This window comes from Sphaeramia orbicularis, chromosome 4 (assembly GCF_902148855.1).
Source record: "Sphaeramia orbicularis chromosome 4, fSphaOr1.1, whole genome shotgun sequence".
Lineage (NCBI taxonomy): Eukaryota > Metazoa > Chordata > Actinopteri > Kurtiformes > Apogonidae > Sphaeramia > Sphaeramia orbicularis.
In genome coordinates, this window is record NC_043960.1 from 44,601,243 (window position 1) to 44,621,504 (window position 20,262).

The 20,262-nt window shown below is 39.3% G+C and overlaps 1 protein-coding gene across 1 annotated transcript; it reads right to left on the bottom strand.

Moving 5' to 3' along the window:
* Positions 1 to 245: 245 nt before the first annotated feature.
* On the bottom strand, positions 246 to 18,820 carry lmx1a (LIM homeobox transcription factor 1, alpha). The gene is made up of 8 exons (XM_030132862.1): positions 18,723 to 18,820; positions 18,112 to 18,292; positions 10,603 to 10,823; positions 9,794 to 9,969; positions 2,779 to 2,856; positions 2,281 to 2,365; positions 1,882 to 2,058; positions 246 to 796 (listed from the first exon to the last, which is right to left on the bottom strand). The coding sequence occupies exons 2-8, from the start codon at positions 18,288 to 18,290 to the stop codon at positions 654 to 656; spliced, it is 1,059 nt and encodes a 352-aa protein (XP_029988722.1). The 5' UTR covers positions 18,291 to 18,292; positions 18,723 to 18,820; the 3' UTR covers positions 246 to 653.
* Positions 18,821 to 20,262: the final 1,442 nt, after the last annotated feature.

Below are 20,262 nucleotides of genomic sequence, written 5' to 3' on the forward strand. Positions count from 1 at the left end.
ATGTGAGCGTTGATGATGGCGGCGTGGATGTGATGCTTACCTGCCACTGACCCATACTGCTGTCATGGCCCAGCGTTTACAATCTGATGATCCACCCAACAGCCAGGGGAAGATGCCTCGCTGACCTGTCACCTAGATCGGACCGACAAGCACCGAGGATGGACTGACCTGGCTCTAACCCTCGGCATGAATACCCCATCTTCACTCAGGCTTTATCTCATACTCAGTGCCCCACACTGATTGACTCTCCATCATATGATAACAGTTATTTATTGATTGTTGGTGGTTTGTCTGACATTGAAAGCATACACACACAGAATAAATACAAATACACCCAAACAGCTATTTACATTAGTAGGTGCTGTTATAATCTCTCATAGCATTCAAACATACATTAGTGAGAGAGGTCCCAAGTATCATGCATCCACAGAGAGCCTGTATCATACTGTAGGATTGTAAAGAGGCAGCTGTGTCATTGTGTTTACATGGAGGTGTGGTTACCACTGGTTTATAGTACTGTGTATTGTTTGTTGTCACAGTTTACCCAAGTCCTTTTGGTGGCACATTTGCACCCATTCCTTCTTCTACCTTAACACTAAAGGAACCAGAGGATGAGAACAATGCAGACTAAGACTGCTTTTGAGTGTTCACCCTCAGGAGGTGAAGTAGGAGTCCTGCATCGAGTAGAGGCGGTCGATGGGGGTGAGTAGAGAGGCGTCACCCAGGGAAAGACAGTCACTGTCAGCCATGTGACACAGCGGATCTCCATCCATGTCACCATAAAGGCCTTTGAAACCTAAAAAGGACACCAAAGCATCAAAAATTTAAATTAGGGTCTCTTAAAATTGTGATATTTAGTGATATCTAGTGGTGAAAATACAAAATGCATCCAACTGAATACTCTCCCACCCTCTACTACAGTCCTGCATCACAGCCAGAGTTTGTTTTTGTCTGTTATAGAGGTTTTAGTTTGAGGGGATTCTGCACGTCTTCAATTAAATCCTCCTAAATCCCTTTAAATTCTACATACCAGACAATAATATAACTTAGTTAAATTTATTTGAACTGAAAATATAGCAGCTTTTTAAATTCATCTGCATTGTTTAAGAAGAAGAGTACGACTCTATACCATTAAAACTACAGTGTTTGACAATTTTTTTTAATTTATTTTGTCGATGTCCATGTCTCAACACAGAAGCATAATAGCATGATACATTATCAGTTCATTTATATTTACATTCAGTCTTTTGTTTTGGACTGAAAGGAAAAAGCTGGAGAAGTAAAGTATATATTTTGAAATTCTAGTATTTTTTCTATCATGCAGCTTTATATCAGAGTCTACTGAAGGGTAGAGGTGAGGTACACTGTGGACAAATTGCCAGTTCATCACAGGGCTGATATATGCAGACGAACAACCATGCACTCTCACATTCACACCTATGGGTGATTTAGGTTAACCAGTCAACCTCTGGATGGTGGGAGGAAGCTAGACTACCTGGAGAGAAGTGTAACATCTCTTATTCCAAAAATGTACATAAATAAATACAAAATGAAGCAAGTGCTTTTTAGAAGGTTTGCTGAGCAACTCTAGCCACATTGTAAAGACATATATGACACAAAAGGTATCATTTTGCGATTAAAATGAATGAATTCCTGTCAGCCTTTCAGTTGGATTTCCTGCTGAGTTAACAATGCGCTGCTTTTCAACACAGCTGAATGAGACTGGGATCAACTTAAGTTTAAAATAACATGACTGAAATTCATAGTCTTTATCACCTGAATTAAATGCCTTTTTTTTATTTCCTTCACAGATTTACCGCAAATGCAAAAGGAATTCACGTCACTTTGTATGATGGCATCACACATTACCGAGGTGCTTACCGTAGGGGTGCATGTGATCCCCTGGCATCTGAGGAGGGGTCAGGCCCTGTCTGAAGGGGTCCATGTCGTAGTCCTGCTGCTCCAGTGTGGTGAGCCCCATCTGCTGCTGCTGCTGAATGTGAGAGCAGGCAGATGCCAGGCGCTCCATGTCGGAGGTCAATCCACCACAGGAGGGCACTGTGGTGCAGAGGAGAACAGAGTACGGTGTTGGTCTTTGACTGGGCTTTGGTTACCTGGGCTATTGTCATGCTGCAGTTTCATAGACAAATTTTGTTGCTTTCAACATCCAGGTTTTGTCTCCTCTTACTTCATATTCATCATTTTGTTTGTGTGTAAATAAGTTCATATTTACAGGAGACATAGAGTAACAAAGAAGTATAATACCATCCAGGATTATACCTGTGTGAAGTGTTGTGTGCTCATGTTGCTCCTGCGTCTGCTGCTGCTCCTGCTGCTGCTGTTGTCTTCTGGCCAGTTTCTTCATCTGCAAAAAGCATCAACAGCAACAACAGCAAAATATTATTAATGCAAATATACTGACTATCCCAGCATGTGACCCCTCTGCCACCCAGGCATATGACCATGTTCACTCAGTTGAAAAGTATTAAAAATGAGCTAAAGGACATCTTTCAGTGGAGGGGGCAAACCACACATGAGCCCACTTTGTGAGGAAATATGGGGTTTTAATCTACAGTGATCTCGCAGGGAGATGTCATCAGTTTCCTGTATGAGGAGATAACCGGGCTGATTTCCACTCTGGCATATAAACACAGTGCAGAAAGGGTCCTTTTATTAGTGGCGCATATGAAAGTGAGTGTGTGTCAGTGTGGGTATTGTGCATGTGTGTGTGTGTGTGTGTGTGTGCGTGTGTGCATGTGTGTGTGTACTTTGTATTACTTTGGCTCTTTGGTTCTGGAACCAGACCTGCACAACCCGGACACTCAGACCAGTTTCTGCTGCCAACGTCTCCCTTACCTTGGATTAGGATACAGGGGAAGGAGAAACAAAGACAAAAAATAAAGAGACAGACGAGGTCAGTTGAAGGTAACAATAATCAGTGGAATAATCAGTAACATTTTTTTGTCATCTATACATTCTGACTGCTTTTTTATAATTAAGGATAGTAATGTCACAGTTCATTATTATTATTATAAACTTATACATGTAGACTACAGAGGTAGGAGGGAGTACTTTGTCAGTTTTATTTTTTAACATTTTATTTTTACTAATGTTTTACATTTAGTCCCTACATTTGAACACAAATATCTATGTAATGTTCTACTCCTAACCTTTTCAAAGCTAATTACTTTAAAGTTAATGCATATATAATTATGTTATGGGTTTTTTTTGTTTTGTTTGTTTTGTTTTTTTTGCATCACTGTGAGCCAATGTAAAAACAATTGCAACTGTCACGTTTCGCTGATGACACTGACTTGTTATTTATTTGTTGTACTTTTTCTTATCTGAATGTAGAATGGTGTATAGTCTTCACATTGACATCCAATTCAGTTAATTTTGTACAAAAACCACTACTCAGAATTGTCATTGAGGCAGACATTTTACTTGTGAAATGCTGAATAACTGGAAATCAGTACAAATACCGCATTACTGTATCAATGTAAAGATTTCAGCTACATGTACGTCACTTAACTACCTGACTTTTTTATGCTAACTTTTCCTTTTACTCTTTGAATTTAAACAGAAATCTATATCTTTTTATATCTTCATTTTTCAGAACAGTTTCATTAATTCACTTCTTTATTTGAAATGCATTTCAGGGGAGGTATAGATTTTTTTAAATTTACTTTTTAGTTTTTTTGCATCGTAGCATGCCGTCTGAACATCAATACTGATCCTAATCTAAATGGATGGACCATTAACACATGTCCCTGTATCCATTTGTGCACATTTAATACCCCTCTAGTCTTTGATTTTGTGATTTTGTACATTTTTGTTTAAAAAAGAGATAATGAACTGTGAAAAAAGGCATCATAAAGTTTTGAGTTTTCCAGTGTTGGGCAGTAGTGTCGCTACTTGTAGCGAAGCTAGTAACTAACTACAATTCTCAGTAGCTTGGCAGTAACATCACTATTTCCAGAATCAAGTAACATTTCAGTAGCTTAACTTTCTTATTGAGCAAATAGCGTGGTAACGACCACAGAAGCTATTCTTATATACAGTGGAGAAGCAGTTTGTAGTCTAGAAAAATGCTATTATATAATGCACAGCACAAGCACTCAAGATTGTTCGGAATGGGGCCGCACATTCTGTCTGCACAGGACTCACTATAAACCAGGCGTTTAACCCAGAGTGGGCATGGTTTACTGGAACATTGTCGTGCACATGGAAGCGCCGTGCCCGTGCTTGTGGACAGCGTAGCAGAATCTGGGCACTGGTGGAGCTCTTCCCCACTTCCTTACTGATGTTCCCCTACCTCCTGCAGCGTCGTTGCTGTCAGTACCAGTGAGCAGACAGTGGATACAGGATGGAGCGGACCAGATGCGTCATGTGGGGCTGAGTTTCCATGAAGGAGTTGGAAATGAGACCTGCACCGTACACCCAGTTTCACCCTGGAGCACCTGTCAGATGATGGCGTTCACTTCAATGTAGAGGGAAACGCTGTTCTGCTGAACATTGGATGGTTGTTGGCTGAAGTGTGCGGACGTTGATCACCACAAAGGCTCTTTTCAGAGCCGCCAAACCCACAGTAAAGAGCATTACAGCTGGTTCCCTTCTCTGTTTCTCTGGTTAATGGCTGTGACACAAGCACCAAAGTAACCAGTCTGTCAGTGGTGTAGTGGTCCCTGGAGAAGGGGGTAGACTCTCAATTTTTGCATTTTGTTTTTTAAGTAGTCCAGAAAAACATCCTGTTTTAGAAACAGTGACATGTAAGACTACTCTATTTAGTTTACCCAAAAATCCATCAGTAGTATTTGGACACTATTATAGAATTATCATGACTTGATTAGGAGCAGTTTATAGATAATAGGGGAGAGCGGGGTGATTTGTGCCAGGGGGGAAGTACTGCCACCCCTTGTTTCTAGAAAACCATAAAAGAAATTGGTCATGTGACCAAGAGCCATCCATTTTACTCATCCTACAAAGAAGAGAGACACATGGCATGGGAGGTAAGCACATTTTAGCTCAAAAAACTGTTTTTTGCCTTTCAGAGTAAAATTTCTATGATCAAGGTTTTTTGATTCTTGTGTCTGAACAATTATAGACAAGTTTAAAAACATTTCACAGGTTTTTTAATGCTTTAGTAGGATACACAATGAGTCTATACATGATACGCATGCTGTTAGCTCTAAACTGCTGGGTCATGCTAGTTTTTCAAAATGGTGATGATGGTGATGGGGGATTTGTGCCAAAGGGCCTGGGTTAAGTTGTGCCAGTGGCACAAGTCACCACTTGTGATTATTTTCAACATATTATTTTATAGTAATTGTATATTGAATGGTGAATGGTGGTGCAGTGGATAGCACTCGTGTGTCACAGCAAGAAGGTCCTGGGTTCAATTCCAACACCATTCAATGTGTGGAGTTTGCATGTTCTCCCTGTGTCTGTGTGGGTTCTCCCCAGGTACTCCGGCTTCCTCCCACCATCCAAAGACATGCACTGATAGGTTAATCTAAACTGCCCATAGGTGTGAATGTGAGTGTGACTGGTTGTTTATCTCTATATGTCAGCCCTGTGATGAAATGGCGACATGTCCAGGGTGTACCCCGCCTTTACCCATAAGTAGCTGGGATAGGCTCCAGCGACCCCCGTGACCCTAGTGAGGATAAAGTGGGTTCAGATAATGAATGAATGTATACTGTACGCTTACATTTTATCATTAAAACTATATGACATTCTTAATTTTATACCAAAACCCATCATGCCATGCACTTATAAACGAAGAAATACAGGGCTGCAGCATCGACAAGTGGGATGTGAAGTAGTAAGCCGGATCTAGACTGATCAATTAGAGCCTCTGTGTTCACAGGACATTATTATTGCCCTTTTTGAAAAAATGTGGACCCCCATAATGTGTGCTATTTGCTTGACATAGGCATTGAATTATGCGATCACATAATGGTGTTTTTCTGGAGGGACAGATTTTTTTTAAGCATGGCTCCAACATGTCTTTAACATTCATGGCTTTCACAAGTGTTAAAAATAAACTCATTCCTTACTGCTTCACAAAAGTTATTTAGAACAGGCCATTAGAACCTTTATGTTCATAGATCATTATTATCACTGCAGGAAAAACCATTTTCAAATGTTTCATGCTGGTAAAGTGGCTCGAGCGTTGATTTTGTCTTATGCTCCAACCAGTGGCGGCTGCTCGTCTTTCAGACAGGGGACGCTCATTGTCGGCTTACATCAAAAAAAAAGAAAAAAAAAAAAATTGTCAAGTTATTTAAACATACATTCGGCCCTCTGTTCCTTTTTAAGAAAATGGTCAGTGACCTTATCGTACCAAGTAGGCATCTTTTCCAGGGACTGGACCAGTGTCCTCTGAATGTCCAGCAGAGCTGGGCTGCTTAGATTGCCTTGGCCCAGTGTGTTGTGAGTGTAAGACTTCAACCTTTTTAAACAACAGATGCTCCTTTCACTCCAACCTAGCTGACAGTATGATTGATTTCACTGTCTACAAAACGATATTAAACTCGAAGAAGAAATGATTAAATTATGTAACTGAAACAAGAAAACACTGAAATTATGTTAAATTGAAACAAGGAAGTACAATGAGTGTGTTTTATGTACAGTGCAAGAAATGAACGAGTAATTTCGTAATGGTTTCTCTCTTGATTTCACAGCAGAATGTGCGACGGTATTAAACTGAACTCTGTCATCGAAGGAGTAGATCTCAAACTAGCTGTCAATCAAACAGGATTCAGCCTTTCGATTGATCCTCCAATCAGCACGTGGGATTCTGGCATCCAGCCCGGCCGAGCTCCGCCCATAGCTCCATTCACCCCCAGAGACGCCCGGCGTCCGGGGGCGGGACAACATCATGGCATTTATCCAATTACCGTCCTGTTTTGAGGCAATGAAAAAAACTGTTCCACTCAGTCCCATTGAAGCCCAGAGACTCCTGGTGTCTACGGACAAATGCACTGACCATAGATCGTATGAGAAAACAGCGCAACGGGAATGGATGAGAAGTGAACAACATCGCGTCCGATGATTTGTGATAAAGCTGATTCTGAACAAACTCATCTTTGAGATGAACGTGTTCTAACACATTTGTAGTCCATAAAATGTCAACACAACCGTACATATTTAACCATTTGATTTTCGTAATTTTACAGGAAGCCGGGCTTCCCTTGCAGTCTATGAGAAATCGCCTCTGGCTCCGACATACAGTACAGGCCAAAAGTTTGGACACACCTTCTCATTCTTCGCATTTTCTTTATTTTCATGACTATTTACATTGTAGATTCTCACTGAAGGCATCAAAACTATGAATGAACACATGTGGAATTATGTACTTAACAAAAAAGTGTGAAATAACTGAAAACATCTCTTATATTCTAGTTTCTTCAAAGTAACCACCCTTTGCTCTGATGACTGCCTTGCACACCCTTGGCATTCTCTTGATGAGCATCAAGAGGTAGTCACCTGAAATGGTTTTCACTTCATAGCTGTGCCTTGTCAGGGTTACTTAGTGGAATTTCTTGCCTTATTGATGGGGTTGGGACCATCAGTTGTGTTGTGCAGAAGTCAGGTTGATGCACAGCTGACAGCCCTATTGGACAACTGTTAGAATACATATTATGGCGAGAACCAATCAGCTAAGTAAAGACAAACGAGTGGCCATCATTACTTTAAGAAATGAAGGTCAGTCAGTCTAGAAAATTTCAAAAACTTTGAATGTGTCCCCAAGTGCAGTCGCAAAAACCATCAAGCGCTCCAACGAAACTGGCTCACATGAGGACCGCCCCAGGAAAGGAAGACCAAGAGTCACCTCTGATGCTGAAGATAATTTCATCTGAGTCACCAGCCTCAGAAATCGCAAATTAACAGCAGCTCAGATTAGAGACCAGATGAATACCACACAGAGCTCTAGCAGCAGACACATCTCTACAACAACTGTTAAGAGGAGACTGCGTGAATCAGGCCTTCATGGTCAAATAGCTGCTAGGAAACCACTGCTAAGGAGAGGCAACAAACAGAAGAGATTTATTTGGGCCAAGAAACCCAAGGAATGGACATTAGACCAGTGGAAATCTGTGCTTTGGTCTGATGAGTCCAAATTTGAGATCTTTGGATCCAACCGCCGTGTCTTTGTGCGACGCAGAAAAGGTGAACGGATGGATGCTACATGCCTGGTTCCCACCGTGAAGCATGGAGGGGGAGGTGTGATGGTGTGGGGGTGCTTTGCTGGTGACGCTGTTGGGGATTTATTCAAGATTGAAGGCAACCTGAATCAGCATGGCTACCACAGCATCCTGAAGTGACATGCCATTCCATCCGGTTTGCGTTTAGTTGGACCATCATTTATGTTTCAACAGGACAATGACCCCAAACACACCTCCAGGCTGTGTGAGGGATATTTGACCAAGAAGGAGAGTGATGGAGTGCTGCGCCAGATGACCTGGCCTCCACAGTCACCGGACCTGAACCCAATCGAGATGGTTTGGGGTGAGCTGGACCGCAGAGTGAAGGCAAAAGGGCCAACAAGTGCTAAGCATCTCTGGGAACTTCTTCAAGACTGTTAGGAAACCATTTCAGGTGACTACCTCTTGATGCTCATCAAGAGAATGGCAAGAGTGTGCAAAGCAGTCATCAGAGCTAAGGGTGGCTACTTTGAAGAAACTAGAATATAAGATATGTTTTCAGTTATTTCACACTTTTTTGTTAAGTACAGAATTCCACATGTGTTCATTCATAGTTTTGATGCCTTCAGTGAGAATCTACAATGTAAATAGTCATGAAAATAAAGAAAATGCAAAGAATGAGAAGGTGTGTCCAAACTTTTGGCCTGTACTGTATGTTGAATGGAGTGTAAACTATGTATACTATGTAGCCATTAGTGTGTTTGATTATGCATTGAATTATGCAATCACACAGTCACATTTTTCTGAAGGGACCGAGTTTTATATAGCTATTAAGTGGCCTCTTATATGTTACATATGACAGACAGCGTTCTATGTATGTCAACAGTCATCTATTGCCAAAGCCTTTTTACCTGAAATGATTCGAAAGTACCATATATTGTGTATTTCAGTTTTTTGTGTTTTCCCAAAAACTAGAAAATATGACTTATGTCAATAGTTTAATAGGGTGACAACATTCAAATAAACCTTAAATGAGTGATTTTTGTATTGAATTTGTCTTACTTTTATATAGCATTACAGTTCATGAGATTAAAATGTTCTGCTTTACTTCAATAATCACTGGCACAATTTACCCCAATGTATTCTCCCCAAAAGGCACAACTTAAAGTAGCTTCACATGTAGTGAGTTACTTCTGTGGTGTTTGTGTAACTTAGCTTGCTACATTTGACTGGGTGGTAGCTTCTGTGTAGTGAAGCTTCTTTCATGGCAGAGTAACTGGTAGCTTAGCTCACTACATTTTCCAAGTAGCTCGCCCAACACTGGAGTTTCCTGCTGACATTGTAATCGGATTGAAGCACATATAGTGTTCATTATTTTCCAATATTATTTAATTTAATTTAAATGTATTATATTTGAACTTAAACAGATTTAATATTCTCCATAGTATATTAAAATGACATGTTTTTTTCTTTTTCTTTTTAAAGGCCTACGTTTTACTTTTGGACTCATTATATTTTAGGGACTAAACTTCCACTTTAACCGGAGTCTTACTATTACATTTCCACACCTGCACATAAACTTCAGTGGAGAATACGGCTGGTTGCCAGAGCAGATTAGTGAACAGTGTGTATTAAAACTCTACCTTTCGGCAAGGCTTGGATGAGACCTCAAATGACGCTTTAAAGGTCCGTCTCTGTTGAGTGGTCAAAATTGTGCGCGGCCTTTTGGGACGTTTGTTTTCCAGGTCTTCTGATCGTATGCGTCTGCCTGTGACTCTCTCAGGTTCCTCTTCCTCATCTTCTTCATCATCACTTTTACCTAATGTTGAATGATCACAAAAGGTAAAAAGAGAATGTAACTGTCATCAGTTTAAAATGGTCACTGTTTAAACTTTAGCATTTCTTTAGTTTGTTGTTACTTTATTTGTTGTAACTCAATAAATTAATTTCCAAATTTCCCCAAAATTTGGACAAATAGCCTAATTATTTTACGTGAGCAGAAAGCTGTAGCACAAAGCTGAATGATATTGTGATGCCCCACAATTATAGTGTGGATATTGAATGTTGCATCTCATTTTCAATGAAAAAAAATCACTATGTGGTTTTTGCTGGGGTCTATAACTAATGGCTCCAGAATATGATTTGTAGGCCAGGATATCTCTGTGACAAACAAAATGCATCATTTTCAGTGTTAAATATAACTGCTAGAGCACATTTTACCCAAAAGAAAAAAAAAAGAAAACAGCATTTTTTTACCCTGAAGTTGGCTGAACTTAGTGTTAATAACATTTAAACTAACTGCTGTTGTTCATAGTAATTAACATTTTTAAAAGGCAGTCATTCTTGGAAAATGTATCACATTATCATGGTGTCACGGCTTAGTAATACAACAACAGACTCATTCCTCCAGACTCAGACACAGACTGTACCCAGGGTGTAAACCAGGCTGTACCTGTGTCGGAGGAGGTGGGGCTGGCCAGACACTGGTGGTAGTCTTCTCTGGCACACAGTAGCTGTCCCTCCCTGAGGACGCAGCGGTCTCCGGTCTGCAGGCGGCAGGAACACACACTGCAGGTGAAGCAGCGCAGGTGGAACACAGCGGCCCCCGCATGCATCACCATCTCTGCAGGAGAGATGGCTTCTCCACAGCCTCCACAACGCACGGCAAACAGTCTGCAGACAGGGATAAGACGGGAGGGTGGGGGGTGTAAAGGGACAAAGTGGACAGAACCTGTAAGAGCAGAGTAAATAAAGAGAGGATAGAGCTTTTGTTCTGAGTCTAAGTATAAACTAAGACACTTGACACACTTCTTTAGGCTCACGCCTAAAGAAGAGATGGCCTAAAAAAATAAATAAATAAAACTTGGTCGACTTAGGGAATTTCTCTGAGTTGAGTTGTCAGTCAAAACAACTGCCAACATCTTCCCCTCAGCCTGGGTTTTCCCCTCCCTCCCTTCCTCCTCTTCCTCCTCCTCCTCCTCTTCAGACACATACCCTTAGCATGGCGGGTGTGCATCTTAGCGCCTGGCAACCACGACCAGTGAGCTTAGCCTCAGAGACTGTTGCCGTGGCTCCGGCTGCCGTGTCCGAGGCTGTGCTCCTGGGGAGGCAGGAGAAAAGCTCTCGGCAGGCCATGGCTCCAGGCAGAGGGGGGGAATCAGATCTCCTGATGGGAGAGGCTGAGCTGCCGGTCCCAGGAATTATCCGCAGAATTATCCTTAAGTCTGCTTAACCAGAGCAGGACAAAGACAGAGCCAGCCCCCAAGCAGCAGGACCATTGTCCGCTGGCTGGCACCGCGGCATTTTGGGTCTGTCACGCAGGATGATGCGTCATCATTCTGGAGCTGCTGTTTATCTACAGACTTGACTGGGTCAACAGACCAGTCAGCACAGAGGCATGAGAAAGTGACAGCTCCTGCCCCCAATATTTTGTTTCCACTTAAAAAAAATACTTCAGGTTGCACATGAGGAGGGTCTATATTTATTACTCATTCAGACTAAATGACAGTCACAGCCACTACAAATATTGTGATTTTCTTCTGTCTATTATCTAGTTTAGTTTAGTTTAGTTTATTCTTTATTCTAAGTGACTCCCAAATTCTACTGAAAAGATGCTATATTATCTGGTAAAACAATGATAAACGGCTAAACTCTAACTTATAGTGGGTTCAAAATACATCCAGGTAATTTCAACAATTTAACATCTAATAAATGCCCATAAAGCAAACATACAGGTTGAGACGTCCCTGTCAAAAAGTTTGCAACAGCAACATCCTAAAGCCAGACATTGTTAGGACCTCTTACTGTTGCCGAGGGGTTTCTAAGGCAACGGTAAAGCCCATTCCCAGAAGCTCAAGAGGGTCAGTCAGGCTTCTTGACCCGTCCAAGCCGTCTGCCCCACGGCAATGGTATGCACTTTAATATGGCCAACATGGTGTCTGTGGTATGTGCATTCCTGTGGCAACTGAAGATGCATCAATGAAATATTTCAAAGGACGTGTGGCGGAGGAAATGCTCTGAATGTTTTTGGGGTTTCTATGATACAGCACTTTAATTTAATGTCTCAATCTGATGCTAATGCGAGATGTCAGTGGAGAAGAAACTGCAGGCATTAACGTTGCAACATCGTTTGTGTTTTCGAGAATTGCTTTTCCATTATACGCCTTGTCCAGTTGGTCTTATTATATTATGTAGCACAATCCCTTTAAGCAGTGTTAATGCAAAGGTAAGAGTACCTCCAATACTTATGGAACAGCTCAAAGTGTTTAATATTTTAAAGTTTCCGTTGACATGATTGGCCCACAGGCCTTGCCAGGAGAGCGGGAACACTCAGTCACGCTGCGTTTAGACATGGCAATTAGTGACAAGATCATTACAGAGAATAAAGTCAGCAAAATCCAGCACTCCACACTGACACAGGCACTCTCAAAGTAGATGTAATGCACAACAATATGAGTGTTTAGCAGAAATACACGCACGCGCACACACACACACACACACACACACACACACATTTGTTCCTTAGGAGAGTCCTCCTCTGTCTCTTTGTTCTTGCCCTGACTTCAGCGCTGACCTTTGGCTGTCAGGCGAACAGACTGCTGGTCTAGTGGACAAGCAGAGAGACAGATCCTGTTTCTGGATCAGGTTAACCTGGATCCTTTGCTACAACACACATCAACGGGAGCTGTGTATCAGATACAGATCTGCGGGTCAAGTGCACCGTCAGTCACAACTGCTGATCTGACGGCCGATCTGCTGTCCAGTCCACCTGTCCACTGAACCATACAGCCAATCTAAATCTACTGACAATCGAACCAACCTAAACATCACAGTATCAGACTGGAATTTACGTACAGCTACAGTGAATACAGTCTAGTCTGCTGTATACATGTGTACATGTAGGTAGGGTGGGTCATCCTGACTGAAGCAAATCAGACAAAGTAAAGAACATATGATATCTGTACAATAAAATCAATTATTTTCAACTCATTATCAGCAAATTTTTGTTTTTTTTTTTATTGTATCAGTTAAATTTGTAATGCTCCCACATTTACTGATTAGAAATTGGCATTAATTATATAACTGGCGATTAAGAGTTCTTTTAACATTAAATCATATCAAAAAATACACCTTTTAGTGAAAATAGCTGTATCTGGCCTTCAAATGAAACTATTAATTAGAAATTCCTGTTGTACATCATATATATATATATATATATATATATATATATATATATATATATATATATATATATATATATATTAGTTTACCGTAGTTTTTCCTTAAAATACCAACAGCATCTTATACAGATATGGTAAAAATTAAGTTAAGTAATTGCACCCAAGACATGATCACAATCAGACAAAATATGTTATCATAGAAAAATAATGATCCACTAAGATACAGTGTACATATTATTTTAATAGTCTTGTGCTGTAATAAACCAAAATATATAAATATTTTAATTGTACCACAGGTAAGAACGTGCAGTTGAAACTAAATATTTTAGCTTCACAATGAAGTTCAAGAGTGACCAGTTTTTATATTGTACATCTCTTATATCTGTATTTATTTATATATATTTCAGACTGTGTGAAATAACTGAAAGCAGGGATGAGTTGGAGTTGCCTTTCCTTATCTAAATCTAAACCTATCTAAAATGGGCCACAGATCTGTTTTTAATGGGTCACCAGTTTCCAGACTAAAACATACAACCATCCTGTGAGAAGTGTGTCACAACCTGGATAAATATCAATATGAAATAGACAAAATTCTAACCTCAGCTTCACAGATTTGATTATTTTCAGAGGGTTTCATATAAAACTAAAACTATTTCTGATGTTCTGACACACATGGATCAGCTTATGTTCACATGTGAGGTTTTTCTTTCCACATTTGCTGCTGCTTGAATAACATTACTTCATTGTGTTGGAAACAATCAGTGCCGTTATCTTGCTGAATGACATTCTGATATTCCATCCCATTTTGTGTGGATTCTTACTAAAGTGTATTCATTCAACATTGTTTTGTGGAGGAGTAGATGTTATGGTGTATCCATTATGCATTTTTATATTTCATTTCATTTTCATATCAATGAATTTATCTTTTGGGATTCAAACTGTTAAAGTATAGTGGATTTATATTTTTTTAATAGTGACGACATAGTCTTTTTTGAAGGCAAAGGAGGCAAAAGTCCACACATTCTATAGTCAAGTAGGAGTACAGAGTGAAATTTAGTTTTCCAGTAGAAGTAGATGCAGCTTTTGTCTTATTTTGTCCTGTCTCTTGTTTTTCTTTTATGTCTCATTTTGTCACAATCTTACTTTACCTGTTACTTTATTTTTTATTTATTTTTTATTTAAAATATTTTCTCTCATTTCCTCTTTTACATTGACTTTGTCTCATTCTGTCATTTATGCCATTGTCATCTTACTACATACTGGTCGTGTTACATATCGTTAGTTTCATAGCAAAAATGCCTAAGTCATACACTATATGGACATAAGTAAAGGGACATGTTGAATTCATGTGTTTCTTTTCTAACACGGGGGTCTGGGCTACAAAACTATAATGGCAAATTTCATAATAAAGATTTTTATTAGGATAAATATCATATTGATTATTAATATTAGCGTTTATATCTTAAATCAGCATGAACAGGACATCTTACAAGTGTAGACATGATGTGTCCCAATAAATTTGTCCATATAGTTTATAAACATCAATATTTCCTTTTTAAGTTTAATGGGAGTTTTTTTTTTTTCCTATGTGAGATGTGAAGAAAGTAGATGGTTAGTTGTGGTGGAAAATTATTATTTACAGTCAGACTGCAAGGAATAGTTTAGAAATTTAGAGGTACAACATTTAAAATCACAGTCATGAATTTAAAAAAAAAAAAAAAAAAATCAATGTTGAGAGAATTTTAAGTAAAAACCCTATCTGAGGCATTTTAGAAGCAAAGATAACAATTTAAACCAAACTAACCAAAGCAATGCAATATTTATCACAATATAAAACTATATTATAATATTTGTCATTATTGTTTTGTATCCCAGACCTCTGTTAAAAAGAAACACCTGAATTTAACATGTCCCAATACTTCTGTCCATTTAGTGTATGACTTAGGCAATTATGCTATGAGGCTAATGATTTGTTTTTGTATCCACATGGGCTTTTCTTTGTGTAATTTGCCATCATTAGGTTGAAATTGGCCTTCATTTTGCAAAGCTAAACAGTGCTACAAAACAAAAATGATCAATAATACCACTTAAATACCTCAGTACTAAAGAAACAAGTCTGTTCAGAAAATGAAAGTGGTAAAATGCATTAATATTTGTGTTAAAAAGATGTCAGAAAAAAGAAGTGGTCAAGGAAATTAGAAATAACTGAAAACTCGACTTGAATACAATAACGTAGTATTCATTGGTAGTGACTCATCGCCTCTTTTTAAAGGCCTGTGTTATTACATGAACACAGAAGAAAACACACTGAGATCCAGACAAATGAAACAGTGTGTGACATGGGACAAATGTACAGAAATAATGGCGACCTCAGCACTGGCTTCATGCAAGTCCTGAATCAAAAGAAAGCGAGGGAGCAGCAGAGCACACCAATACCCTCTTATCAGGAACAAAAAGCAGTGCTCATGTGTTACACCAGAACCCCAGAGCTGACAGCCTGGAGGAGAGACGAGCTGCAGAGGTGGAGATGTGAGACCCCAGAGGTGGAGCTTTGGCACCAGGCCTCCTGCTAATTGGTCAGGTCAGATATCTCATGGTCGGCTGGGCGTCGTCCCATTGCTGCGGAGTAGAGCTACCCAGATGCCACTGCACATAACGCCAGGGCTCATGGAGCGCACTGTCCCACAAAATAAGTTCACACCACCTTCACCATCTTCATTCTAAAGGCTGCACCAGACCTTCTGACATATGGCTGTGCTCTCCTAATTACCCCTAAGTCCTGCTCTTTTCTCTGTTATCTCTAATTATCACACACACACACATCCATTGTATAGTTTCTGTATAACATCTCAAAATATGAAAGAACATGAATCGCCTAAAGCTTGACTGGTCATAAAATACAGATTGTTGTTGCATGAATATTGAACATAAACATACATGTGCTTTAAACATCCCTGTGCTGTAATGTTAATTGACTGGGAACATGATAGTGAGAGGCGTTTCAAAGCAGTAGGCCTCGTAGGTGTAACAGTTCTTGTTTCGTTGCCTGTTTGGCAGAGCAACCTCCACTAAATTGTTCAGAAATAATGTGAGCTGCTTCCTTTTAGGGCGTGCACTTTTTAGTCTTGGCTCTAGTTTAGGTGAGAGCATGTTTTGTAGAAAGAACAAGGGGATGAGGTGGGCAGTCGGTGTGCAGGTATAGGAGCGAGACAGGCAGAGTGGGTTATGGTGGGATTTTTTTTTTCTATTTTGGGAGGGGGGGGGGGGACACACAACCTCATCGACGAGACCATATGTTGTCCCCAGCTTGCAGTTGCCACGCCATTGGGCCTCGAAAATTTTAACACATTTTGACAATGTGTCAGTTGAGCGCTACCCCTGGTTGTGGTGCGTGTGTGTGTGTGTAGGTGTGAGGTGTGTGGTGTTTTTTTTCTTGTTTGTTTGTGTGTGCATGTGTGTGTGTGTGTGTGTGTGTAAGTGTGTATGGATGTAAATTAAGCAATAGTGCTCTCACATTCCTGCTCCCTTGCCACCCCTTTCTCCTACAGTCACCTTGGGTTCTTAGTGCATTGTGCCAAGTTCCCTGGAAGTAAAGTTGCATTATATACACAACTAATGCCCACTACACAACATGTAGGCCTACACACTAAAGCCTACAGAACATTATGCTTATATAGAGAAAATGGACTTGTTATTCCTCTCTTTCTCACATAACACATGTTGTGCTTTATGTGTTTCGGAGACAGTACTGTGACTAAAATTAATTTCCTGCAGATTTAGACGCACATTTAACCATAAGCAAAACACACTAAACCAAACATCTTCTAACCTTAGTGTTGCCACAAGTGACTGTGTAAACAGATTTGTGGCCCTACAATATAACAAATACATGATCACAGCACATATATGCACAAAATATATGTACAAATTCTTCACCAAGGTCAGATCTAGGTGTGTTATCTTTGGAAAACTGACTTAATAACATATAATACTTTCCTTGAAACTTGGCTATGAAATTTAAAAAAAACAAAAAACAAAAAACTAAAAATATGAGCAAAACAATCTAAGCTGAAGTCTGATGTGGCTCTGGGTGTTTTTGACTACAATCATGGTATTATATTTACAATATGGCACAGGTTTCAAGCCCAAGTTCTAAAGATATTACAACAACAATAACAAAACACAATGTATGTTAAGTAAGTAATGTAAGTAAGTAAAAGAACAACACAGTTAGCACCGTTTTCACAATTAGTTTGGAAAAAATATTTACATCCTCTTTTTATGTAGCTCTTATAACTTATTATAAGAGCTTAGAACTTAACTCTTAATTAATACATTGTTGTCCACACAGTTGTAAAATGTTTTTTAACTCTTCTGATGAAATGATTGTGACAATATGATTTATTCTTAATAGATAAAGTGGAACTGGGACTCAGTATGTAATCATTGCATCAGGTCAAATTTTATTACTGATTTGTAGAAATAGGAATAATAAGATGAATGTGTCTGAAAACTAATTATTCTAACTTTATTGGCAACAATGTATAATGAAAGTAAGGGGAAAAAATGCATGAAGTAATGACTTTGGTAATCCACAGTAAACATATTCTGTTATATATTTAAGGGAATCTGGAGATTAATTTGACATTAAAATGTTCCGCCAAATGTGCAAATTCCAAACTGATTTTCTTTGCAAACTAGAAAGTTAAAATATATGGATTTTAAGCATCGTCTACAGTACAAAATAACCAAAAATAACACAGTTGTAAATAAAAACTCACTGAGCGTAGTCCCGTTTGCAGTAAAGTTTGCGGTCCCGCAGAAAACACGAGTTCCTGAGTGCGTCTCCGCACGCGGCGCACCGCACACACTCCTCGTGCCAGAGGCCGTCGGTGACTCTGAGCAGGAACCGGTCCCGGATCAGCCGGTGGCACCCGGTGCACACTGCCCTCTGATCCATATCTGCAATGTGCAAATTCCTTCTGTTAGTTTGGACAGTTTTCCAATGAGGATCTGAAATGATGACTGCGACAAAAGGATGTGAAAATGATGAGCAGAAGATGAGACAAAATGTAACTTCTAATGCAAAGTTCTGGAGGTGTGAAGAAAAAAGTGGCAAAATTCTAATTAAAATAATGAGATGACTGTATTGCTATTTTCTATACTGTAATTTTACTTAGTTTAACCTGATTAAGTTCTAACAAATAAAGCCCAAAAAGTTAAATTCCTGATAAAACTGTGAATATTTTTTTCATTTTATATCTCATCAGTGTGAACCTTAATAATACATCAGAAGTCTGTAGAGTTACCGGTCCAATGAACAAGCTTTACAAAATATTCTGACATGCCTTAATTGAAGGAAAATACTCATAAAGTTGCTGTAAATCCATACCTGCAGATGTTGTTCTCCTGCTGATAAAAGTGTATATTAGATATTGTTATTATTGAAGTCCAGGTTGTTCTCAGAACATCTGTGCGCCTGGTCTTGATACAACTTGCTGCTCCGGACAGACAGAGGAGAAGAGAGGAGAAGAGAAGAGAAGAGAAGAGAAGAGAAGAGCGGAGCCCATCAAAGTTTCCCCTCAGAGCTCTAGGTCCTCTCTGAAGTCCGATGTATTGGCTGTTTATGCGTCTGTCAGTGATCCTGTTAGAAACGAACGGAACAGACACACAGACGGACTTCCTCCATGTGCAGGTGCACTTCACCTCTATACCCTTCCTCTCTCTCTCTCCCTTTCTCTCTCTCGCTCACTCTCACTCTCTCTGTCGGTCTTTGTCTCTCTCCCTCCCTCTCTCTCCATGCTGCATGCCACAAAGTTACCAGAGACACCCAGAAAGGGATTTTTTTTCTTTCATTAGAAAACAAGTAAATATAGTGTTATTGAAGTTGAAAGAAAGAAAGAAAGAAAGAAAGAAAGAAAGAAAGAAAGAAAGAAAGAAAGAAAGAAAGAAAGACAGAGACAGACAGACAGACAGACAGACAGACAGACAGACAGATAGATAGATAGATAGATAGATAGATAGATAGATAGATAGATAGATAGATAGATAGATAGATAGATAGATAGATAGATAGATAGATAGATAGATAGATAGATAGATAGATAGATAAAACTATATCTGCTAATGCACATTTTTTTCTGATTCTGTCAGGTATTAAAATAAAATAAAATAAAATAAAATAAAATAAAATAAAATAAAATAAAATACTGAAGAAATATGTAAAAAAAAACAAACAACAAAAAACTGTGAAATGCCATAAATAAATAGATAAATAGATAGATTAGATAGATATATAATACTCTATAAATAATACTCTGAAGCTATGAAGCACTGTTTTTATTGCCTGGTACCTGGAGTCTTTTTTTTTTAGATTTCTCCAGAACAAATTCATTTAACATGCTTTATATTTGTTGTTATTGTAGGGTTCATGTCCCCACAGTGGCATTCCCACGGCTCAGAGCCTGTCAGATGTCCCATCAGGTGTTACTCAAGTCTTTCTGTGGCTGGAGACAACACTGCACGTTCTAACACTGATGTGATTATGGACAAATAGACTCTTTGATCGCCATCTTGTGGCCAAAAGAGCAGAAACACCATTCTGTTGTGTTCCAGGAGAGAAGCCTCCTCTATGGGGTAAGGAAGCTGTCAAAATATTTGTGCATAAGACAGATATGTGTGCATATTAGGCTATGGTTGTACAAAAAAAAAATATAGTTGTGCAAAAATGAGTTCAGTTGTACATAGAATGTATTGTGTGTATTTTATCAGAATAGGAATGAAAACGTTTTGACAGCAAGAATTACAAACATGAAATGCAATTTTACGATTGTGCTTTCTCCATCACAAATACAAATTCACCAATGTGACTCTACTGTCAAAAATAACAACACTTCACAGGCATTATTTATCGAGCAGAGGATTCATCAGTT

Bases quoted from the DNA above. Each gene is read 5' to 3' on its own strand.
- lmx1a (XM_030132862.1), bottom strand. From the start codon at position 18,290: ATGGATCAGAGGGCAGTGTGCACCGGGTGCCACCGGCTGATCCGGGAC. The intron at 10,824-18,111 runs GTGAGTTTTTAT...CCCTGTCTGCAG, and splicing joins TGCAAACGGGACTACGCTCA to ACTGTTTGCCGTGCGTTGTG. The intron at 9,970-10,602 runs GTACAGCCTGGT...ATTCAACATTAG, and splicing joins CCCCACCTCCTCCGACACAG to GTAAAAGTGATGATGAAGAA.